Source organism: Cyprinodon variegatus, unplaced genomic scaffold (assembly GCF_000732505.1).
Source record: "Cyprinodon variegatus isolate N-32 unplaced genomic scaffold, C_variegatus-1.0 Scaffold163, whole genome shotgun sequence".
Taxonomy (NCBI): Eukaryota; Metazoa; Chordata; class Actinopteri; order Cyprinodontiformes; family Cyprinodontidae; genus Cyprinodon; species Cyprinodon variegatus.
Genome location: NW_015150616.1, coordinates 414021 through 439463, shown reverse-complemented (window position 1 = coordinate 439463; position 25443 = coordinate 414021). Strand labels below are relative to the sequence as shown.

The following is a 25443-nucleotide window of genomic DNA, read 5'->3' as shown; positions in this document are numbered from 1 at the left end:
TTTTTTTATAGCTTAATGAGAGCAGTGGGCTTTAGGCTGCCCTACAAGGCTTTTAAATTTGGGTTTGAATGGTGACAAAGCCATTTTGAAGCACATATCAAGGTGCTCAGTTTGAGCCTGGATCCATATTTATTTTTGATTCTGTTCATGGTGGAGAATCCTGCTTCCCAGCAGCAGGTTGAACCAAACACTAAAAAAATATCCAGGGTCATCTTTGAGCACGCAATTTCATTTTTCTGTCACCAGTTCACTGCAGTTCTTCCAGCAGTCCACACTTTCTCTCATCTTCTCCTTCTTTCCCATCGCCCTGCCTGCCGCAGGTTTTCCTGCTGTGTCTAAAAGTATCTAGCGGCAGCAGCCCTGACCGACACAGCTCACTGGCTAATTGGCATCAGGTGCAGCCCGTTCTGGGAGGGCTTTACCGTACAAACAGGGGAAGCGGCGCAAGTGAAATTGGACACTGCCGTCGCACAACATGCAGTAATTTATAAATGTTTGAAATCAGGTTGGGTCCGGATTAGCCAGCAGGTGGGTTCGGATCTGGGCAGCGGTCTGCTAATCCGTGACCTATGATTTACAGAAACTGAATGATAACAGAGACACTACATTGGAACAGGAACAGTTATAACACCTTCCAAATATAATCCATAATACAAGCTTAGTTTAATTAACCCCTTGAGCCCAGCTGATATTTATCCATTTATAGAAATAGCTAAAACACATTCACATGGTGTTTCATCCACACACCTTTTAAATTGGGCTTTAAAATTTCTAAAACGTGTTTTAAAATTTTTTTTTCCACAAATACTTTTTGTTTTATAGCTTTTTAAAGAAGTAAAATGAGAGTTAAAATTTCACCTGACATGTCTGAGTCTGCTGGAGTAATGCAACAGTAGGTATTCATTTTTAGCCTCACCCCCTAATGGCCGGAATCATTGGAAAGTAGAGGCTCAGACCTTTCCAAGAAGGGTTGGAGGTAATTGTGAGAGCATTTCAGATGCAACAGGCATGCGATACATAAGCTTGCTCTGTTATTCTAATTTCTATTCATTTTTGTGATATTATGATGTGTTCATGGTACATTTCAATGAAACAATGGCTAAATCTAAGGAGCAAAGGCTTTGCTTTATGCAGAAGGTCTCCAATAATGTAAATCAGTATATTTGTCAGGCTAGATTCCCTTTTATGAGTGGCAAAATTTGGCACTGTGTCAAAATCATATTTCCATGTAGCACACTGCCCACTAAAACCTTTGTGGAACAAACATGCTTCAATTTTTTCAGTCCAAATGTGCTTGAGTTCTAGTCAAGATGTGGATCTAGAGTCTCAGGGTTCATCCAGAGTTTCAAATGGGGTTTTATGTGATTTTCTTTTTTTTTTTCCTGAAAAAAAATGTTGGCAAGGCTAAAATTTTTTCATTTTTTCTTTGTATAATCACCTTTAAAACAGACATGGTGACATTTACAATAGTGGTTTCACCTGAAAAATATTCTTTAATGCTTTTCTGTCAAACAAATCCAATCACTTGTATTTCCAATTAATAGTTTGGGAGCTGTACTTGCTTTAATTCACACATGTAATTTCAGGTGGAATTTGCTCCTAAGACCCTCCTCAGTGTTTATACTCAGAAAACACAGTATTCCTACACTGAATCAGGGTGGTGGCAGAATCATGGTGTGGGGAGGATTCATTTCCATTCTGACCAGCCTCTCAGTCCAGAGTTCAGACCAAGAACATCCTGGGGAAAATTGCTGCTCAGAAGGGACAAAAGATAACTACTATTACTAGAATTACGTCAACTTTATGTCTTAATTTGACTTTTACAGTCTGGATTTTCCCCCAAGCGTTTTTTTTTTTTTATATTACCACCATGTCTGACTTCCTGTCTGACTCATGGCATTTTCCATCAAACTGCTGCATAGCTCCTCTTAAAATAAACTTCTGATCCCTCATGGTCAGACTGGGCACAGTCGCCAAGAATAGGCCCCAGCTGATAAAGACAGCAATTTTATTGGATCAATGCCATAAAAGAGCCGCTGTGATTTGGGGGTAAGGTTTTCTTGTTGGTCTGAGGAAGCAGGATAAATTATTTATTTATTATCATAAGAGAAATAAAGCTCATGACACATTTTAATTAGAAGTTTTTAAACAGATTTATCATTTAAAAAGAGTAAAACTACTACCTCATCGAAACACTATAGGTTATTCCTAAATTAAATAGAAACACTGAGTTTTATTTAATGAGCAAACTGTTGACTACAACTAATTGTAAAAGAAAAAAAACGTTACCCATCCAGTTCACTTTTTTTAATATAAATGCTAATAATCAATTAAAAATGCTTTATAATCGCATCCCTCCACCATTTAAAAAGGAACCTATAGGACTTCTGGAAGTTGATCCTAAAGCAGGATCAGCAGCTGTGACCCATAAAACCATCAGAGTGTCTGTGAGAGTGTGTCACCTTGGCCTCTGTGCTGGCCTGCGGTTTAGCTGGAAACTGGACCTCTGTGGCTTTAAGGATGGTGTTTTCCTGGAGGATGTCCTGCTGCGACTGATTGTGACCAAACGGCTGAAGGAATGAAGCAAACATAGAAATCCTTTCGTTTTGTGTCTTTTATCAAATATACCAAAAGCAGCATGGTAGACGCCGTTTTACCTTGCGTCCGTAGAGACATTGGAAGAAGATCACTCCCACTGACCAGACGTCCACCTTGTTGGAGATCTTCGGTGGTTCTTTGCCCACAACAAAACACTCTGGTGGGAGGTACCTAAACATGAACACAGAAATTCGTTGACAACCTAATTTGGAGACATTTTTCACCATCCAAGATTACAGACTTTAATTATCTTTGTTACAATAAATAGTTTCTGTTTTCACATGAAAAGCTGAGATCACAGTTGTAGATATCCATCCTGGGCTTCCCCCCTAAAAACTAGCTAAACCTGGTAGGTGTCGCTACGGTAGCCCACAATGTTTTAACTTAGAAAATTCTAAAAGTAGACAGAAAATTTTAAAATAAGAGTATTTCTTTAAGTATTATTGTAAAATATTGATAATACATAAACCTCAACTACAGTCTGAAGAAAAAAACTGAAAAATAAAAATGGTTGGCACTTAAGTGATGCTGGTAACGTTTACAATTAAAATAAAATTACTATAAAGAGCAAACAAGGCGCCAACCATCTGATCACTTAAAGGCCAACGTATGTAAACTGTCCAATTGTTTCCTCCTGCTCCATGTGAACCACTGTCTCAAAGGTTTGATTATAAACCCTACAACATCAGACTCCTCATAGCTACACCAGGTAGTGTAATCTATTTACATTATTTATTGTTTGCTTTAGCGTCTGCGCTCCACCAGCGCCCTCTATAGTGCAGAAACATGGCGGTCGTTGCTCTAAACCCAACAAAACATAGCAGAAAAAGAAAAAAAAAGCTACAGCTATAACACAAAGTATATCTAAAGTTTAATTAAATATGCAAAGTTTTACTTTTAATGCAAGATTAAATTAGCATGTGTAATATATTATTTTTATACGTTACTAAACATGCCCTATACGTTATCCTGTAGAGCCATCTGAGAAATTTAGGATCAACTAAACCATTTTGGTTTAAATCTGCAGGTTCGATGTTAAGAAGCTAGCTACATTGCTAGCTGGTTCTTCCTTATTTAGCAGCAGCTTGGCTAACGTTAATAAGCTCCGCTAAGTCACCAGGTAAACCAGTAAACTCTACACCTCCCCCAATCATCCTCCTACTTCAGTGTCCAACACTTTCTTTATGGTCTGTATTTATGACAGGTAGAGAACAGACAGCAGAGTTCAGGTGATGGAAAAATACAACAACAACAAAAAAAAAACCTCCTGACCTATGACCCCCTAACCACAGTTTGAGCTACTTCGCAGAAGCTAATGTTTTCTTCAGAATTTTATTTTTTTTATGGCTAAATCGATCATTCAGAACTGGAAAGAAGAAGAAAGGTAGCCGTGCAGCATTGTGCTACCACCACCATGTTTAACAGTGTGAGGTGCTGAAACTGGGCCTTACTGTAGCCCATTTAAAATCTAGAAAGCATTGGGAGAGAACAGACATATGCCAAGCAGCTAATTCTTCTAACTCACAATATTAAGGAATTATTCAAAGGAAATCTTTAATCTGCATCCTGATCACCACCTGCTAATAGGTTCTCACCATTTCAGAGAAATGTTTCCATAATCATCCTACTAAACAAACTAACCAAAAAATGGCCTCCTTGGCAGAGATAATGATCAAAGTGCTGGGATATTGTTTTAATTTAACCTCATAAAATGCCGCTCCACAGCTGCAACTACTTTGGCTAATCTGTCTGCTTTGTCCCTTGGACCCAACAATGATATTTGTTCCCCAATATTTTCCGACAAATGTTTTAGATAAAAAAAAAAATATTTTATTCTATAAAGGCCCCCATTAAATTATAAGCATGTTTAATTTTACTTTAATAAAGTAATATTTTACTGGTTATATCTCTCAGTGCATCACAGTTAAATCAGCTGAAATCAAGGTAAACCCTTCACAGTTTTCAGATGGGGTCAGTTTCCTTTCTCTCCTTAAGTGTAAACAACCTTTTCAGTCAATTTAAAATCTATTCACGGTGTTTTACAAGAAAAGTGCTGCACAGAATAAAAACATGATAAAAAACAAACAAAAAAAAAATCTGTGAACAATTAATAGAAAAATTAAATAAACATATATAGGGAATATATTGCATAAAGACTAGCTTACTAATCATAAAAAAAAAAAAAAAAGGACAGTAAAAATGATATGTTTCAACATTAAATCCTCCAAAACTGAACTGTCAACGTTCAGGGATGTTTCCTGATGCGTGTGTCTCACCAGTAGGTCCCCGCTCCCTGTGACGTAAGGTCCATCCCATCCACCCCATAGTTGTCATCATCCATTATTTTTGACAAACCAAAGTCCGTGATTTTGATTTCACCACATGCTGTACCGTCCACCAGTAAGATGTTACCTGTGCAGGGCAATAACAGTTAGAGGTGAACAGGGTGACCGACCTCTCTGTTTGAAAGCAGAGGGTATATGAGGCACCTGGTTTGAGGTCATAGTGGATGATGGGTGGTTTGATCTCATTAAGGTAGCGCAGGGCGCTGACGATCTGCATGACGATGGAGCGGGCCTCTTTCTCTGACATTAACTTGTTTTGCTTTAGGTAGAAGTCCAAGTCGTTCCCTTCACAGAACTCCAAGACTGTACAGAACCTGAAAAAGACCAAAACAGGTGAGCATCAGATCATTGCTAACATGCGGCTGTTGGGACACCTGACAGCCTTTTGGGGCTGTCTGGTATAAACGGCCGACAAAACAAGGTTTACGGGTGAAATTAGGAAAACTAGGGCTGAAACAGCTAAGCGGATTAATCGTAATCAATTGATTATTGAAATTATTGTCAACTAATTTAGTAATCGATTAAACATTAACTGGAGTATAGAGATTGTAAAACATGCCTTTAGCTGACAAAGTGACCCACGTAGAGCAGTAATTATATCAAAATTGTATGAAAATATATAAACATTTTGCATTCAAGATAAAAAAAATATATATATTTTTGTCTGTCAATATGTTCTAACCAGAACACCTCAAGTGGAAAAGTTTTAGTTTTACCTGATTTAATTTCATAAAAAAATATTCTTTGAGGAAACTTTTGCTATCCGATTATCAACTGATTCATCAAAAAAAAAAAAAAATAGACAGCTTAATCCATTTGCAAAATAATCGTTAGTTACAGCCCTAATGAAAACGTTTCTACTCAGAAGATTGCCTACAGCCCAGATAGTTCAGTAGTAATAATCTGCATAATTTACCTGTAAAGTAGCTATACTTTTTTTATCAATTACTCTATGATTCATCTTACAACAATTTATACAGTTAATGATAACAAAGTAAACAAAAATTAACAATCAAATCAACGCGTCAACAATAGACAACAGAAAAAACATCAAATTAATTTTCTATAAATTTACTGAACTCTGATGTCTTAAAGTCAAGTCAAACAAGGTAAGATTAAGTAGGATCAGGGTTATGACTTATTAACATTCAGCCTTTTTTCAAACACTTAAAACTGATCAATAATATTATGACGTGATACCGTTTTAGCCATTTTGGACAGCACTGTTCTATGATGACCTTTTAAGTCAGCTATTTTAAAGATGATCGGTTTGTAAGAGCAGTTTTATGGAAGGACCAAACACTGGGGTAGCCTTCGTTTTTAGAATGAGAGGAGTCCAAAATCTTACTCAGCAAAAGCCATTATTATTATTTTATTATAATATATATATATTAACTAAAGAAAGCAGAATCAATAAATTAGAAGATTTTGAATTTGAAGATTTAATGTTAAATATGCTGCAATTTCTCTAAGTTTAAAAAAACATTTTTATTAAGGAAAGACTTATCAAAACTATTTTGTATCATTAAATGCAAATTTTATCTTTATTTATTTTTGCTCTTAAATGCATGTTAGAATCTCTGCTTCTCCACTTTTACTCAAGTAAAGAATATGAATACTTCTGACACCTCTGGTTACTATATAAGAGAAGACATTTTACTATGTGTGGGTCAGAGGTCGGGGTCAGAGCTTTCTGCTAAATAAGTGTGACCTAATCTCCCAGTCATGTTTGTGCATTGCAGTTGTACTGGCAGAAAAAAAAAACAAGTTTTTCTAAAAATGTATCCTATCAAATATCCATACTTGTATATCATTCTGTGGAAACAGCATTGAGTCTAATACTCACAAAACCTGAAGAAGTTTAAGTAGAACAGGGGTGGTAAACTCACGTGTCAGTATCTAAGGAGAAATAGTCGTACAGTTTGACTATTCTGGGATGGTCCAGTTGCTTGTGTATCCGGTACTCTCTGCATGCATGCCTGCAAAGGAAGAAGTGTCAAAGTTTAAGCAACAAGATAAATCTTTCTGTTGTTTCTGTATGTTTGCATGCATCCAGGGTTAATTTGATAAATTAATCTTTAACGAGTGACCTTTCTTAATCTGTGTCTGAACCAATCCTACATTTCTCCTGCATGCAAATCCAGATCCCCTACCTCAGGATAGCAATAAACTGGGTAACTTCAAACTGCATCTTGCAAAAAAATTAAACACCATTGTTTGACTTTTTTTTTTTTTTTTTTTTTTTTTTTTTACAAAAACCCTTTGTATGAGTATTTTATTGGAATTTAATGTTAAAGTTGAAGTGTTTTTTTTGTCATTGACATTTAAACAAAAATCGGATAGTTTGTACACCAAATCCAATTAATCAATTTTTTTCTCCCCTTTTTCCCCACAAAAAAAAAAAAGAAAAATATCCTGCTCCCTGGGAGCTAAACAGAGCTCTGGATAAAAATACATCCAAGCAGTGAAAAAGGATTTTGAACACACTAATGGCTTTACCAAACAGGCTAGTCTATCAGTTATGTGTATACATCTAAGAACAAAAAGTGAAGAACAGATGTCACCCTGAACTGAGGAAGGACATATTGGTTGAAAAACATAATTAAAAACAAAGATTCAAATCCAATCTTCATAAACAGCACATTTGATTAGTAGCTAAAATCCGTTTATGGCAGATCAAATTTTCAAACATCCAAAATCTAAAAATAAACTCCATGATGCCAACTTGTTGCTGCCGAATGCGGTTTTTCTTTTCTCTGGTCCTACAATAAATGTTTTTTTCAGAGCCGGAAACTGATTTTGTCTCAATGGAAACTCACTAACTGCTGGTTAAGAAGCACTTGCACCATTTTAATCACTGGAACCAGTTTGGTGGAAAAGGTCCCCAACAGGTTTCCTTTCAGGATTGTCCCATACTTAGCTTCCTCCACCTTTCTAGCTCTGACCAACTGTTCCTACTGAATAGTAGCTCCACAGCAAAACATTTCTTCACAGTATGAGTTCAGGTAATGTTCTCCCTTCTTTCATCTGACCAGATCACTTTGTTCTATTATCCTTATAGTCATGGCTTTCTCTTACCTACTTGTCCAAATGCAGTTTATCACTCTCCCTTCTTTATAAAAAAGAAAAATTAAAAACTTTGGCAAACTTCGCAGAAAGCTCTCTGAATCACCTCTCACTGCCTTATCTACAGCCTTTATTGATATATTTTTCTTTTCTTTAATTGTAGTTCCCTTTATATTTTAATTATAGGCCTATTTAAGTCCTCTGTTCTGATTCTAGATGCTGTGCAGCAGTTTTTTCATCAAGTAGGGCTTTGCTTTGTGGCTGCAGCAGTTGTTTCCTCCCCTGACTTTCCATAATCTGTCCCAGTCAAATGGGGGAGAGTGTTTCAATGTATGGGGCAGTTATAATGTTGTTATAATAGCGTGTGGGATTGCCTTCGAGTCAATGAGTCGATGCAATTAACTGGTTTTCCTTAGATAGAAAATTTTGAAGCAATTTAACAGTATGATCTAGTTAAGTTGTAAAGTGCTTTGAGATGATTAGTTGCGAATTGGTGCTATATAAGTAAACTGAATTGAATTGAACAGATTGGGTTCTGCTCACTCAGTGTATTTGTATCCCCTCAAAAGCAGTCAAAAAAAAAATACAAAAAAAAAAAAGAATTGGATCGGTTTATTAAAAGTGGATACATCCATTGTGACCCAGACCTAAAACATAGCTAACTACTACTTCTTCTTGTATGTTATCTATATTTTATGAGGCATTTAATAGCCTGTAATATTTCAAGGATAGCATTATTAGCATTCAAGGATATTATAGGTGAAAAAGGGCTTATTTTGATACATCCCTACTGCATCACCTTCTACTTATCCCGTCTACAATATTCCGTTAGTCTTTGTGATGCTTTTCTCTTCTCTAATGTTCCCAAATGAACCCCAGAGGCCTCCAATGCACCTATTATATAAGATTTAGCTACACACTCAGGTGGACTCTTTGCTAATCAGGTCCCCAATGAAAGAAATTGATTTTTTCTTTTTCTTATCAGAACAAAGGGTGAATGAAAACCACATTTTCTACCGTTTCGTATATTTATCTGCAAATAATTTCTCAGTGATTCATAATGATGTGCTACTTTGTGTAGGTATAAAGCAAAGGCAGAGGGCTATATACTCAATGCACTGAGTACTGTAAACCTAGAAAAGGGTGTGTAAAGGCCTACTTGTGGTAGTTTTCCTTCTTCTCCTCTCTCCAGTTCTTGTTGAGTTGGTGGATTTTGACGGCTGCGTAGCGCTGTTCAAACAGGTCAAATGCCTACATGTGACAAGCAAGGACGCAAAACATTTAGCCTCTAAATGCACCTCGCACAAATCAGGAGGAAACAAAGTAGATGGAAACTGTGCCAGATGGCAGAAGGTACCTTGTAGACTTCACTGAAGCCACCCCTGCCCAACAAGTGCAGCAGCAGGTATCTCTCATTCAGAGTGGGATGGTCTTTGAAACTGTGAGGAGGACATTTTCATAAACAAATATCCAAATAATACACCTGATTTTATTCTAAAAATGTAAACTGCTGTCATAAAGACATGTGGAGAGGAAACAAATCAACTCCAAAGTGTGTAAACAGAGCAGACCATCTATATCCCTTTGAATTTAGCTAAACTGCCCGATTAGATTTTTAATATAGATCCTGAAAGGCTGATTTGACACAGATGGCTCATTGCTAAAGGTAACATGCTGACACTGCTCTATGAATAATGCAATAAAATCAGTCATATTAAATCTTTCATTATAACAAATGTTATCTCCCAAGCTAAATTACCTACATCAGCAATGCTGTTTTGATTCTAAGTCAGTGATATGTTGGATTAAATAACACAGACATTAAAAGAGTGATAACAAATGAAAATTGCTTGAATATCACAATAAGCAATGTAATTACATGACTTGTCGTCTAACCCTTTGTAATGTCATCAAATGACAGGTGGCCGACTTACGCCGAGCTGTCCTCGTTGTTTATCCTCTTCAGCTCCCTGATGTGAAGGTTCCTCACTCGTTCCAGCCGCTCCAGCTCTGCTTGGATCTCAGCTTCCTCCTGTCAAGTGACATTCAGAGAAAAATACAGGTTTATTTAGTGATTTTTCTCCAGGAATTAAAGAGTTAAGTAAAAAGAGCAAATGTTTAAACAAAAAAAAGAAACATGTGGTGGTGTACATTTGAATGCGTCACAAAAAGAACATGTTGAATTGTGCTCTGCCTACACGTCATGCAAAGGATTGTGGGAAACAGTTCGTCCTAACAGAAATGCTGAACAGGAAAGTTCTGCCAGGGGAAGACCAAAAATGTGCTGTTGCTAGGGCAAATTCAAAATGCAGGCAGATCTGCGACAGAACCAATTCTTTTGGTAATTATTTCACAAAATACACAACGATAGAAAAAAGCTGACTGATTGAAAGGTTTTCCTCCAAGGATAGTTCTGTTCATGTATTTTCATCTAGAGCTTATTTCAATCATGTTCCGTTGACTCATACGCAAGGTTTATAAATGTTAATATTTTATTTATATCATCAAAGACGAGTAGAGCAACCTAAATATCATTTTCTACTGCAATGCTCTGCTAATGTCTATGGCGAACTTCCCTTTTAAGCTCCAAATAGGGATGTCAGGAGGTCCCTATACTAAGTTAACCATCCAGAAGAAACATCCTGCTCAGGTTTCCTAGCTCCTTTGTTTCAGACAACACTTGTCATGGCGACTGCTGATGCTTTTCTGCTTTGGCTTAAGAGTCCTTCCTGATTTTCAGTCTTCAAATGGATCCAAGTCCTCCATAGTCCTGCTAATGACCTAATTATTTGATTTAGGTGTGCTGAAGCAGAGACATATCTGAAAGTTGCAGGACTTTGGCCCTTGAGGACTGGGCTGAGCTCTAAAGAGTTCATGTCTGACTCAGTAGGAGACCTGATAATGGGGGCTGACGACTGGACAAAGGTCCAGCAGACAGCCTCTGACCTCCTCTACAAGGAGGGGAGCCCAATAAAGGTTGTTGCTAAGGAAGACAGGTGTTCAGCCAGCTGTATTTAAGCAAAAGTGTGTTAAAACAAGACCTGCAGCCTGCAGACACATATAAAAGATTTTAGGTTTTCGTGGAGTTTTGTGTTTATTACTGCTGTAAGTTGCTTATTCTTTCAGCAAACCTGTTTTAGAGTCTGTGCACCATTACTAGACATAACGATTCCAATCGATTACTGAATTAGTTAACGATTAATTTATTAATCGATTCATTTGATTATTTTTTGGGCCCTAATCGTAGGGTTGCGCGATAAACTGGTGCAAATTTTCCCATGTAGGTAAATTCGGTAAACAAGTTGGTAAATAATTAAGTTTTTCCTGTCTGCACTGGTTGGCAGTATTTCCTTCCCCTTTAAGACACTGCAGCGTGTCTAATAGCGCAACTTCCTGACCAGTAAGAAGCGTAAAAAAGAAAATGGTGGATGAGTCCAGTGAAGAAGTGTCTAACAGCTGTACACAAAATTACATCAGGTTAATCCTGTGGAGCCGTTTGAGAGCAAAGATGAAGCTGAGCGTGCAGAGAAGTCATGAGCGCCTTGTCACAGTTGCACGCGCGGCGACCGGTTTTGAGTGAGGGTGTGCCAGTTTAAACGATTCCGGTGTTCCCACTGCACGCACAGTTCAGTGGCATCAAAATTACACCTTAGATGTTGAGCAAAAGAACACAAAATGCAAAGTTTGCCTGAAAACTGTCTGGACTACCCAAAGTAACATCCAACCTCTTCCCCCACCTACAGTACAGCCACGCTGTTGAGTTAAAAGAAGTGCAAATTACATTCTCCATAAGACTCTAGGAAAACAGATTGCATAAATATTGGTTGAAATGGCTATGTTATAGGAATTCTAAAGTAAGTTGAGGATCATTGACTTATCATTCGGGGTGATAATAGAGGTCTGGTGCTGTACTGTCTGGCAGGACATGGTAATCCTGCACAGGAACTCTAACCTGTTTAACTCTTTAAGGCTCTCTACATACTCTGTAACCTACACACCTAAAAACAGTTCATAATTAAAAAAATGTTCTGTGTTGTATTTTCGTACCCGTCCCTTGGTGACCTCTCTACTTTGATTGCTTTTCACTGTGTTCGTTGCAATTTTGTTTATTTATTTTCCTTTATTTTATTTTTTTTTTTCTATATATATATATATATATATATATATATATATATACACGTTAATTAACACCTTTTATTATGGTTATATTGCCTCTTTTTTGTGTTGGTATTGTATTCTGGAAAATCTTATAAATAAAGTACCAAAAAAATAAAAGAAGTGCAAAAGGCTCCATTACTCTTGCACAAAAACTTTTACAAGAGCTAACATTTTTTTCCTGTTCAATGAGACATTATTGAATGTTTAAACCTGAATATGTACAAGACTTTAATATTTAATTCAAAGTAATATGTAATGCGATTTATTCAACAATCAAATTCTAAATAGATCAGTTGCATTTCCTGCATATGCCTTTATTTCTGATAGAGGAGCTGAAGCATTTATCTTTATAGAGGTAAAACTGCCAAATATATCGTGATATTGATTTGAGGTCATATCACTTAGCCCTAACTAATCGGTTTTGTTGCCTAACTAATTGCAGCTTAGTTAGCTCTTGTATTGAGGGGGAGCTAAGGCTGCTATAAAGCAGCATTCTGGATAACATCCAGATCCCTTCAGTTCCATAGGGGGGTTATTGAGAAGGGCAGCCTGAGAAGATCATCAACGTGCAACAAGTGCTGAATATTAACCTGAAAAATCTTTTTAATTAATATTTCTCACATTAAGCAACTACAGTTGCGCAGTGTTGCTTTAAGAGGTTTTACCAAAATGTGATCACTGAAAATATCTGAATAAAACATTTTAAACGTAAACATTTCGTGTTTAGGTGGGTCATATGGGGTTGCTTATTTACATGTTTGAGTTTTTTTAGCCACTGACCTTTTTTAGGTGTCCGAGCCTCAGCTTGAAGATTTCCTCCTGCTCATGATACTCAGCAAGGGTCAGTCTGTCAAAACATTAAGGTTAAACTGCATTGGTTAAATGACACTCAGTAATGTACCTTTCTAACACGGGTGAATGATTAAAAGTTTTAAAACCCGCTAAATTATTATTCAGTCTCTGGTACCCTTCAGCAGCAGGTACAGATATAATTAAGTCTGCCTGATTTTAACTCCGTCAAACGAGTATAAATAGGTGACAACCAACCGCCACATTCTTTACAGTCCAGCATCTTCCATTTACAGCATGCAGTTATTTCTGTTAACTCACAGCTGGGGCAGAGAGGGCTTGAGAAAGGGGTCAGAGTCGTTGCCGTTCACCACTTTAGTTTTGCGTTGTTTCGGTTCAGACGTTGAGGCCAGCGACAGTGAGGGAGATGCAGGGTTCGGCGGTTTTCTCTTAGCTAGCAGCTTTCTCTGCCGCTCAATTTCCTCTCTCTGCTGGTTGATGCTCTCCTGTTGCCTGAAAGGCAGAAAACATTCAATCTGTGAGGCAAAAAACTCAAACTGCTTCTTGCTGCAGGTTTTAAAACTGTTCAGAAACCATCCAGGTTATTTTGAAGTAAAAATACGACTAAAACACAATAAAGGGAACAATTTGATTGTTTGATAAAACTCCTCACTTGATGAGGTTCTGGAATGCATATCCGTCGGTCCACTGCTCTGTGTAGGAGGCGCCGTGTCGGACTGTGGTGAAGTGGCCTAGCCGCAGGCGATCTCGCATGCTCTTCTCGCGACTCGACTGCTTCTCCTGGGTGCTCTGTGGAAAAAACAGACGGATTTAAATTTACTGTTCCATACAATAAGAGCTGAGGGAAGACTGAGTCCAAAGGAAACAGATTTACACACTTAGGGGGGGATAAGATCTGACCCCTGGAAGTGCCTTGCTCTTTGCAGAAAGGAATCGACTAAATTATCATTTAAAATACAAAACAAATCATCAGCAGGAACAAAAACATCGATAATCATGACAGACTGAGACAAGGTTATAAACTGTGATGCTTTCCTATAACCAGGTTTATAGAGAAAGTGGAGCTTTAATATGAATACTACCTTCTCTATAAGCAGCTTCTTGCTCATGGTGATGCACTTGTTGAGTCTCTCCTTGTATTTTTCCAGGAGTTTCTGCTGTTCATCAATCTGTCTCCGAAGGTCACAATTAGCCTGTTCAAAACGAGCACATGAGAGACATCATGAAACCGATCTGAACCCAGGTATCAGATCACACTCCTGATGGAGAGGATTAGAAATGATTGGGGCGCTGGTCCCAAACTCAAACTGTTGGTGAAGTACCTGTGATTTCAATGGCAGCTGCATCACCAATGAGGCCAGTTTTTAAAAATCACAGCCTGTTGTGGCATCCATGGCTCACAAAAAGCTACAGCATGATTTTGGATAGGTGAACGAGTCACAGTAAATGTTTCAGTTCAATCTAAACTAGTTATTAGTCAAACAAACAAGATTAAATACTAAACCTAGTTTTGACTGATAATTTATCATTAAGAAGAAACAAAGCTAACCTGGTCCACTTTGAAAAACCCTAATTGAACCGTACCATAAATGGTGGGTATGGAGGGTTGAAGAGGACCAGTCTATTTTAGATCAAGCCAGAGTTTCGGTTTTAAATCAAGAATTAGCCTCAGCTACTAGAAAACCTTCATTCTTCATCCATGTAGATAGAAATGGGCTGGCAGACAGCTCTAAATACCTTTACTTTCAAATTCCTTTTTTAAACAATATCTAGAACATGAAATGGAATTAACACCAATCTAAAACCGATGGCTCCTTTTTAAAAAATAAATAAATTAGGGCTCCAACTAACAATTATTTTGCAAAAGGATTAATCTGTAGATTAATTTTTCGATGAATCAGTTAATCATCGGATAGCCAAAGATCAGTTAAAGAAGATTTTTTGCGAAATGAAACCAGGTGAAACTAAAACTTTTCCACTAGAGTTTTGGATAGGACACATTGACAAACAAAAAAAGTTTTTCTTATCTTAAATGCAAAATGTTTACACTTCTTTCTCGCACAGTTTTGGTTTAATTGCTGCTCAAGGTAGGTTGCTCTGTCAGCTAAAGGCTTGCTTTAAAGTCTCTATACTACAGTTAACGATTAATCGATTGCTAACTTAGCTAACGATTATTTAAATAATCGATTAATTGTTTCAGCCGTAAAATAAATGTTATCCTTAAACATAAATCAAATACAAAAAACAAATAGGAATTTAAAATTAAATCTCTTCATAGTTACCTTTAATGTCAGTGGAAGCTATGGCTTGGCAATATGACTTAAAAATCTTACATTTTGATTTTCCAAAAACAAAATCTTTTTAAACAGAAAAGTCAATTTAATAATAAAATTATGAATTGTCTGGCCCTGGCGGATGCCTTTTTAAACTCACAAGTGCAAGGCGAATACTCAAATTCTCTGTAGGATCTCCCTTCCCTTTAGCAATAAACATTCATAATTCTACATTTTTGCCATCAACCACAATCGATCTGTGCTGTTTAACAAAGTTTATATCCAACAGGATGACTGTATTTCCACCCCCTTATAGCTGGGGCAAACCCAGGTATACTACAGCCATCTTTTTTAACTAGCATAAGGTGAATTAGTGCATAACCTTAAGGTTACGTAAGCTCAAATAAGCAACAGAAATTAAAAGTATCAAGGAATATACACCAACTGCACATCTAGAGTCATCGGTACTTTCACCTTTAACTTAAAACTAATCAAAGACGCAATCCAAAATCTTGTGATCAGCACAGTCACTAAGCTGTCTGCCTCAGTAACATGGTGGTAGCATTTTCTGCCATTATGTAAAACCAGATACAACTTTAGCAACGTGCAGAGTTGGATTGGCTTGTTTGTTTTAGATTATTGAGCAAACTTCCTCAAGGGAAAAAGAAAAGACTTGTGGCTAGTTCTTGAAAATGAAATATATATAATTAAGAAAAGCTCAAAAGAGGTCTTTTTTCAAAAGAAAAGACACATCATTTCTGTATTTTAACCGAAAAGGAGAAACAGGTGGGGGCAACGTTTTTTAAACCATGGCATGAGAACTTCTTTCTACGCTGTCCTGAAAGATTTTGGTAAAGAGAAGAAAATCCCTTAATGCTTGGAGGAAATCTTTTGAGGACCAGTTTATGAAGCAGGAGACCAGTGTTCATTTGTACAACTGGACCACAGTGAATGAATGTTGCGCCTTTACTGTAGAGACAGGACTCACTCTCAGCAGGTCATCTATTCGCCCCTCTTTTTTCTCCAGGTCCAGACTCTTGTTGCTCTCCAGGGCAGCGAGTTTCAGGCCCGTCAGCTCCGTCTGTAAAGCAGAAGATGCTTTAAGGACAATAGCCAACTAGCAGAGGATCTAAATTGTCAGAATAACCAAGCTGTTCTCTTTTTGTCAGTTTGTCGTCTTGTACCTGGATGCATTTGCTTAAAGAGGCTTTGAGAGTGTGCTCCCCAAAACACAGACTGGTGGGAGAGGAACTGTTCTGACGAATCTACAACACAGAAAAATAAAAAAAAATAAAAAAAAAATAGAGTTACAACCATGTTATATAAGCACACACTTATCACGAAACTCTGAGCTGAAACGACTCTTAGGAAAATACGTACGATTAAGCCGGGTGCCGACTGTGAGCTCTGTGGGGAGCGGCGGGCTGATGGAAGCCCTCTTACTGGACTGGACCCATTCCCACCCTGAAACTTCAAGGAATACAAAACAGCTTTTATATACAGCTTTAAACCATCAAGTCTCCAGACAAAATGATAGAGTGAAACAACTTACATCAAAAAAGTCACTGATTTTGGGCCCGCGTGTAGAAGTCTTCCCTGAAAACCAGAAAAAAAAAAAAAGAATAAATAAATGCATTTCAAAGGGAAGCTGCTGGGGAATTATGCTAGCTTGAATCCCACCATTTAAACACAGCATACCTTGACTGCTGTCAGAATAGGTATCGGCTTTCCTCTTCCGGCCCCTGGAAGTTTCAGAGTGCTTCTTCTCTGGGGTCTGACAATCGATAAAATATGAAAGGAGGAGGAGGGAAAACATTTTTAAATAAAAAAAAACATAAATCCCTTGTGTTTTACCTAACAAAGTATAGAACAGAGCATGGTGTTCAGCAGGAAAGAGCAGCAGGAAGAAAGAGTACATACTGAGTAGGCAGGGGAGCTCCCTCTTTTTAAATCAGAGTTCTAGGAAGAGACAGAAAAGAAGGTGGAGGTAGAAAAAGAGCCAAGAGTGGGATGTGCATACTTGATGTGTGCATACATGTTATAAACTCACTCTGATTTTGAATGAGAAAAGACCTGCATGATTGTCTCTGTGTGCGGCTTACCTCTGACTCCTTGTCACTGGATGAACCCAGACTTCCATAGCTGTGGTTTGAGGATTCATTGGCCAGACCCTACAACGACAATAATACCCATGGATCAGCAAATGGGAGAACAGTCTGTACAGGTGTGTTGTGCAAGCTCAGTGACTTGACAGAAATCCGCAGCACAGACAAACCAGTGCTGGCGGCAGGCCTGCCGTGTAACACGCCTGACAAGAATGCAGATTCTTAGTGATTAGGTGTGTCACTAGGCTTTTTTTCCCCAAGCACATGAACATTTCCAGGAACTAAAGAGTCCTTTTTAGGAAAACAGGAACCTTTAACCTGCTTTTTCAGCATGAGGAAGGGAGGGCTTGAATTATTTCTGGGATTAAAAAGGAGCTCCCAGCCCTGTTAGGAACATGTAAGCACCGGTAGATTGATACAAGGGAACATCAAATAACCGCCTGCTGGCTTATAAGGCAGGGAGTTTTCTTCTTAGGCTTAAATTTCTAAAGTAAACTTGATAAATAAACACAGTGGTGACCACTGCAGATCACACTCTGTACGTCCGCTTACATTTTCTCTGTAGAGTAAGCAAGCTCTGATTTTTTTATTATTATTTTTTTATATATATATACACAAGCTGATTTAAAGTTCATTTATTGCAGACCTCAAAACCCTATCATGTTTGTAATAACCAAATATGCATTAAATGTATATCTTAAGTCCCTAAAATTGAAATAACCAGTAAACTAGTGATGCAATCGTCAATCTGTAATTCATAAAACAAGTTTTTCACTATTAATTTAACGCATCAGAAGCAAAATCTTATTTAAATCATTGCTACTTTGGCAGTAATGCCCCCTTCGTTTTAAGTTTAAAAATGTGTCATGTCTATTTTCGTGAACCTGAAAACTCAACCTCCACAGAGGAGCGAGCAGAAAAGGTCTAACTTTTATCTGTTACAGAAGGTTCTGATTGATTCCCGGTATTTGAAAATCTCTGACTTGCCAACACTGATTTTGAGAGATCCTTGTTTCTCATTAAGAGAAAAAGACGGCTGAAAGGGTTTCATACCCCTCCTACTGTGAGGCATCATTATTTATAATGAAGAGTAGAGATTATGCCACACAACAAAACGAAGACAAAAAGTTGATTGAGTTGACATTTTTATCTGTGTATAGCTTGTCATCTGAGTGATTATAGTCATTAAGTGTAAGAACAGGGCAACTTTGCTGTCATCACACTAACATAGAAAAGGATTATGCTAAAAGTGATCAAACACATTCATAATTTGGGATACGATGTTTTTTTTTTTACTATAGTTTGAAAACTGGCCATCTCTGGCTCTGATTTTTTTTTTCCTCTTTCTGAAACATTTCTATTATGCTTAAAACAACACTGAACACTTTTAGTCTTCAAAAAGAAATGCCACAACATCAGAATCAGCAGATCAGGTCAGAATCAGTGGGGTTCTCTACAAAGAATGTTGGATTTCATAAAACCTTTTTGCTTTTGTTTTTACTTTCTATAGCTCTGCCATTACCTTAGCACCTCCACTGGCGCTCCCAGTGCTGCCTCCCGTATTGCCGCTGACAGCTCCTGTAAACCTGGCCTCCAGCAGCTCCTGCCTCCTGGGGTCCAAGCTGTGCAGCTCCTCCATTGCTCCTGTTATGAACGTATACATGTCCTGTTATTCAAGAAGCAACAGCAGCCCAAAATGTCTGATGATGAAATACAAAGTATCAACACAAGAGGCCTTAAAGAAATAAGAAAAAGTCAACCGTAGCAAATGATAAAAAGTAAAAAACAAAGGGGTTTAACTAAAACTAGGGTGGCTTCTCAAAACAAATACACCTTCAGCCTGTTGTGGAAGGTGCAAACTGAGCAGAAAGGTCACAGTAGCACTTGGAAGTCAGGAAGCAAAAAGGCGAGAGAGGGTGAAGTCAGCTTTCCAGTCCGTCCACAAAAAAATTTTCCATCAGCTAACCTACAGTATCATCACACCGGAGCAGTCAAAACAACAACCCTACATAAAACACTGACATTAATGGATCCAGAGTCCAGGAACCATCTAGAATAGTCAGTTACCACTTAGAAATAAGATCAGAGTTTAACCACCACAAAAAAACAAAACAATAATCAGATCATCTAAAAAGGAAATTTAAAAACAAACAACAACGAGGCCTTTCACAACATTACCAATTAAAATGCTACACGTGTGCATCAGTTGTGCTTTAACTACTAAAAATAATAAAGGCTATTCAAAGCCAAAGTTTACCTTTAAATTGAACCGCAAGCATCAGATCACATGTAGAAAGAAACTCATATGTGCTGTCAGACAGGGGCTTGATCTGGTACAACCAGTTTCCACTCAGAGGAGAGGTAACACAGCTGCTCTGTGTTCTCCTCCAAGTGTTTGTCTCCTTATTGGACATTTCCAGGCTGACATCTTTGCACAGCTACTGGCACTGGGGCAGGCCTTAAAAGGCATAATGGAGATTATGAAACCCTTATGAAGCACGTAGCAGAGGTTACAGTCAGAGAAAATAGAAAGTGATTTGGGTGGATTAAAATGCAAATAGCCCCAGCTTTATATTGCAACATGCTGTGCTGTATTTATCTCGAATAGTTTAAATAAAGTGATAAATTAAAAACACTACGAGGGTCTGAATGTTTTAACATGCAGATCATGTCCTGTTACTAATAGATCAAGCTGCAACATTAAAACCAGCTGTTGCCATTTATCATGATGCATCCATCCGCACATAATCATAAGAGTTACATACTTGTTTCACCTAGTGTGTCGAAAAAAGAACATAAAATAGATGCAATCAAAAACTGCTTGAAAAGTAACCTTCACGGCTTATAGTCGTGTATAATAGTGACGGGGACGTGCATAGCTGTGCATTAATGGATGCACAAACAGTTATGTTGTTTATCTACAAAGTGGCAGAAGGTAAACGATACGAAGTGCAGCAAAACACTGATACCGATTTCAAGCTGGCAGCCATACAAACAAGTCAACAAGCTAGCAGCAGCCTTGGAGGAAACATGGTGATTTAGCCTGCTGCTACTTAAAGCTGGCGTTAAGCTGAACTGACAGCTGACGTTTGGCTTCCAATTCCCTGCATCAGTGAACTTGACATCCATTTTTTCCCCTTTTCACCTAAGCAAACGTTAGCTTCCCAACCGCTATAACAAAATGGTGTCCGACTCACAGCAAATAGGAAACATTTTCATTAAAACCAGCCCAATCCTGTGGCGAGCCTTCTTTTTTTTTAAAGTACCTTCCTTGATCTTTGCGGACGCCGTTATGTGTTGTTGAGAAATCGTAGGGGACGAGGAGAGCTGTGACCAAGATGGCGTCGCCTCCAAACTTCCACCACCACTTCCACTGTTACTTTGGACACTCATGAAGCCACTTTACCGCCGAGAGGAGCCAGCGCACGCACTGCCGTTTGCGGAAATCTCAAACTTACGGCGTCCATCGTTTTTGGACACCTGCCGCAGACGAACACACCGGCGAAAGACGAGGGAGAGGAGGGATAGTGGAGGAAGAGGAGGAGGAAAGGGGGGGCTGTCAGTCCCGTCGTCGTCGCCGCTAGACGTCTTGCATGTTGTCACCCGAGAGGGTCCTACGGGGGAGCGGCTTCTTGACAGGGATCCAATGTAACCTTTGCATGATGACCGCACCGCGCGCGCGCCTGTCAGCATCCAGTTCGCGAGCGGAGCTTTGATTCTAGGGTCGGTTAGGCGAGGCTATCGCGAGGCTGACGCTCTCTCTGCGAGCAGCGCGAGAGCAGACCTGACACCGAAACAGACACTGATCTGGGATCATTTTACCCTCCTCCAAACTAGCTCTAGGTTCACCGGAAGGTACCGCTCTGCGTCGACCTGGGAACAGTTGTCTTGTTAGGCTCAACAACAACCCCTGAAAAAAATGGCTGAAAGTTGTTGTCTGCATCCAGAGGAAGAAGGAAGAAACCACACATTCAGTTAAACAATAAATAAAGCCAATTAGATAAACAGAAAAGACCTGTACTCTACCCCTATCACATCATAAACAAGATGCATATTTAAAGTTGGCATCAAAGAGTTTTTGCACTGTTCTGTGTGCGCATTTCTGCGGATCATAACTTTTTTTTTTTTTTTTTTTATTCATGATATATAAGTCGTTTGGGGAGGGGGGGTATGCAGGTGGGAGGATAGTGATGTGGTCTGGGCTCAAAGGTGTTTTGTTTCAAATTTGGTGCACTGCATCAAAATGCATTTTCCATGTTACTGTAGGGCAGGCATTGCACACAAACACATATACATATCATCTTTACTTAGGGGACATTTTGGCCTACATCTTTATCTTTTTTTGCATTCAAATACATTTATGTTACAGGCTCAAACTTTTTTTCCCCTCAAAGGAAATCTAAGACTGTTAAAACTTTAGGTTTGGTTCAGACAAAAAAAGAAAAACGAACTAAATGAATTCAAACTCTGAACTGACTTTTTTTGTGTCTCCTTGCAGTCAGATTGCATCAACACACCAGGGTGCAAACAATCATTGCTCCTCATATGCACCTGCCAATGGTAACCTGATTTTTTTTTTTTTTTTTGAGGCAAGGTTTCCATAGAAACAGCAAAAGGGTTGACAGACTAGGAAGATGATTGAATAAGTAGTTACTCAACACATGTCACTCATTTATTATCTACCAAACATACGCTGTGCATGTGATCCTGCACTTCAGTATGAAACCTGAGTGATTTCTTTAAGGAGAGCAGTGATTTGTTTGTGGCAGTCATACAGTATCAGAAGCAGTCAGGAGATTTCTAGGAGAGTCAAATGCAGAACTAGAAACTAGGCTGAAAATTTGAAAGTCCAACCAAAACTACAGCTGCAGTCGACCACAACTGGCTCTTGTCAATAATAAGCATAAAGATTATAGGCTCCAGTGAAGTTGTGCAACTTCATAGCTGTAGAGCTAATGAGACAGGATCTAAATGAATGGATCCACTGGTACATAATAAAAGTAAGATAAAAATAGATTAAAGCATCTAATGATTCCAGACTTTGGGTGAAGTCCTCATCTTAGAATTCATAGTAAAATGTTTCTTTAAAAACATTAACTCTAGATCCAGTTATGTTGTTATTCTAGTTTCAGTACATTTTAATATATGGTTTATTTTCATTAACACGTTTATTTGAGGTAGACCTAGTAGGATTATCTGCAGACAACAAAATATACCTGAAATTACTGCTGATCAGATAAAAGTTCTTAGTACTGGCATAAAAAATAGAAAAAATAAACCAGTGGTATGGTTATTAGGATGTCGGTTTGACATTTTTGCAGGTCAGCTCAATTGTAAAATCCTCTAGAGCAAAAAAAAAACCCCACAATATTTAATATTAGAATACCAGATCAGATCAATAAAGATTTTGTAAGGACATGTGGAGAAAAGAGGTATGTTTATATACCCGCTTACAGGTTGTTAGGCATACCTGAAGGCAGGGCAATAATTTCGAAGTTTAAAACCACAAAAACTGCAACTGATAAAGCTGGAAGAGAACAAACCCAGGCAGCAAAGATATCAGAATGGTACAAACATGTTGTTTATAGACCCCTAGTTATAAATAAGAAGTCTATTTATGTATCCAAAAAAAATGCCTTTGACTAGAATAATATTTCTAAACTCTTTTTGATTAAATCAATGGAAACATCGAAAACCTCTCATGCTACTGAAAAGTTCAATTTACAGTAATTGCTTATATAAAGTTAAAGACATTACAGAATTGGCACTTAGAAAACTGCAGCAAATACTGGCATCTTAAGGTCATCAAGGCTCTATTAACTGTTTTTAGATGTTATCCGGCCAAATATTTAAGAGGAAGGCTTTTCTTTACTGAAATATTGTTTTGATAAGACAAAAAAAAAACATAATTGAAAATGTGGAAAACTATGGTCACTGTTGGCATGGTGGAGGAACATGATTCTGTGGACTAGTTTCTTTTCCAAACCCCATTATAACCTAGGTGAAGTTAATGACATCAGGAACTCAGATTTTATTCTTAAACCTAGAATGTAACCAAACAGGCTCTTTCACTGAAGTCAAATTCCAGCCCTCAAAGGACACAATCCTTAACAAAGAAAAATCTGTCTGTCTAAACGTGCGATTAACACACCTGAGAGGATTAATTCAGTCATAAACAGGACTCTGTAGAACTTTATTAAATGCTGATGAAACAGTTTGCTTATTTGATTCAAATTTGTAAAACCAGGAACACGACTTAAGGTTTCTAAAAACCACTCTTCATGGACTGAGCTTTTAACCCTGATCCAAAACATGGAGGTGATTCACACCCCAAATCAGAATTCCTTTATTCTTAGGGAAGCAGAAGGTAGAAATAAAGGGAGGAGAGAACATGGACTGGACTCTAAAAGAAATTACCAACAGGAATGGTTGTAACTCTTTGGTTGTTCAGCCGTCATTTCTTGCTAAATAAATGACAAACATACATTAATTTGCTGCAGGATTTTTTCAAAAATAATTAAACCATATTTAGAATTTACTGCACATACCTTGAGCAATCACTGCAAACAAAACAAGTTATCACTTTAGGCATGTCCAAATATGGCCATGGGTGTTTAGTACAGCTAAACATACAGCACCTACCGTCAGTGTTACTAATCACACCCAATCAGATCCCCGTAAAACAACTAAAGCTGTATTAAACAACATGGCCAAACAGGACAAACACTATGTCCTAAATACATTGATTTTATATTTATAAATATTTTAGTGATAAGTGGATTTAAAGCAAACAGTGGAATTACAGTTTCAGTGTAAAGTCCCTCCTTTTACAAGCAAAAAGTCTCAGATCTCTGCCATTTATACAACTAAATGTGTTATTTTAGACTGACAGCATGTCTAGAGTAGTCATCAAATTTAGTTCGAATATATAATCAATGTTTTGGATCATAGAAAAAAAAAAACTTTGAGTAGTAAAAGTAAAAAACTTTTAAATTTGAGCACAATTTAACTCAAAGCAGGGGTTCTAAAAACCTTTCACTGTATTTACTGTCCTGCAATCCCCCATGGAGTCCAGACCCCTACTTTGAAAACCCTGACTTAGACGATATAAACCATTATTTACATTTATACTGTGCTAAAAGGTAACAACTGTGTGTAAACTAAAAAAGTAGAAATATTGCACAGAAACGTTTGAATATCACATTTTTAATAGAGGAAGTCTGTTATTATTTATTGTTTACAAATGGATTAACTTCAAGAAAATGAATAACATTGCATGGAAATCAGAACAGATCAGTTCAAAGTCTCAGTCAAACATGTTGTTCCTCGGTCGAGAAATCTGCCTCTGTTCCTCATACATCCTGACGTACGATTTAACAATGTCCTCTATTGTGGAAGCCTACGGTAAAGAGGAATGGTTAAAATGTGAAGAACAAGGGAGTGATAATTCCTGACTTGATGTTAATCTACATGTGAACTCAGCCACTTACCTGTGAGGTTTCACACACGAAGCTGACGCCCCTCACCATGGTGCGGATGGTCATCTGGAAGTAGTTGCCTCTGCTGTTGTAATCGATGATGCGGTTGAATGGATGCATCACTTGCAGCTCCTAAAAGGTGTCAACAATTGTTCAGTTATGTCGGGAAAAAAACACATTGGTGACAAAACTAGCATAAAAGGTGAATAAAGTGAATGTGATTGGTCGTTTATCAAGGGGGCGAGATTGTTGTGGCAGAAGGTTGGCAAGGAGTTTGGTTGTGGCCCGTGTCTCGGAAGCATCTTGCTAACCAGTTAGCAACTTAGTTCTAGTACAGTATGTTCCCAGTGGAAAATTACATTGGGATCAAGTAGCACTAAATTTGTGACTTAGAAACAACAATGTCAAGGAACGCTATGGACAGCGGGAACATGCAAGAGGAGGAGAGTCTTGTTTCGGATGGGTTGTGGATGAGTCTCCTTTGTCATACATTTTTTATTTAGAGGAAAGCGGGGACGAAGATGTTGGGAAAGAGGACGCCAGAAGCTTGGTTTGGTGTAAAAGGTTTAGAGCCGTACATGTTTGAGCCCTTGCCTCGCAATGCTTGCAG

General features: G+C 38.0%; 2 protein-coding genes across 4 annotated transcripts in view; both read right to left on the bottom strand.

Moving 5' to 3' along the window:
• The window catches only part of LOC107086844 (serine/threonine-protein kinase tousled-like 1-B), a 23736-nt gene extending 2390 nt beyond the window's left edge, over positions 1-21346 (bottom strand). The window contains exons 1-21 of one of the 3 annotated variants that reach the window (XM_015378061.1): positions 20622-21345; positions 18878-18999; positions 17353-17421; positions 17171-17209; positions 16949-17024; positions 16803-16846; positions 16631-16720; positions 16435-16515; positions 16239-16331; positions 14060-14170; positions 13630-13766; positions 13278-13469; positions 12948-13014; positions 9944-10041; positions 9367-9448; positions 9169-9260; positions 6833-6922; positions 5088-5257; positions 4875-5010; positions 2658-2769; positions 2463-2570 (exon numbers count right to left, since the gene is read on the bottom strand). In XM_015378061.1, the coding sequence (XP_015233547.1) occupies positions 2463-2570; positions 2658-2769; positions 4875-5010; positions 5088-5257; positions 6833-6922; positions 9169-9260; positions 9367-9448; positions 9944-10041; positions 12948-13014; positions 13278-13469; positions 13630-13766; positions 14060-14170; positions 16239-16331; positions 16435-16515; positions 16631-16720; positions 16803-16846; positions 16949-17024; positions 17171-17209; positions 17353-17421; positions 18878-18999; positions 20622-20748 (2136 nt within the window). In that variant the 5' untranslated portion in view covers positions 20749-21345. Of the gene's footprint in view, positions 1-2462; positions 2571-2657; positions 2770-4874; positions 5011-5087; positions 5258-6832; positions 6923-9168; positions 9261-9366; positions 9449-9943; positions 10042-12947; positions 13015-13277; positions 13470-13629; positions 13767-14059; positions 14171-16238; positions 16332-16434; positions 16516-16630; positions 16721-16802; positions 17025-17170; positions 17210-17352; positions 17422-18877; positions 19000-20621 lie in introns of all 3 variants that reach the window. The other 2 variants (XM_015378062.1, XM_015378060.1) reach the window with 2 other exon arrangements.
• A 3237-nt stretch (positions 21347-24583) lies between these two features.
• Positions 24584-25443, bottom strand: part of LOC107086817 (unconventional myosin-VIIa-like) — a 33033-nt gene continuing 32173 nt past the window's right edge. The window contains exons 47-48 of the mRNA XM_015378021.1: positions 24846-24965; positions 24584-24754 (exon numbers count right to left, since the gene is read on the bottom strand). Coding sequence (XP_015233507.1) covers positions 24662-24754; positions 24846-24965 — 213 coding nt within the window. The 3' untranslated portion in view covers positions 24584-24661. The remainder of the gene's footprint in view (positions 24755-24845; positions 24966-25443) is intronic.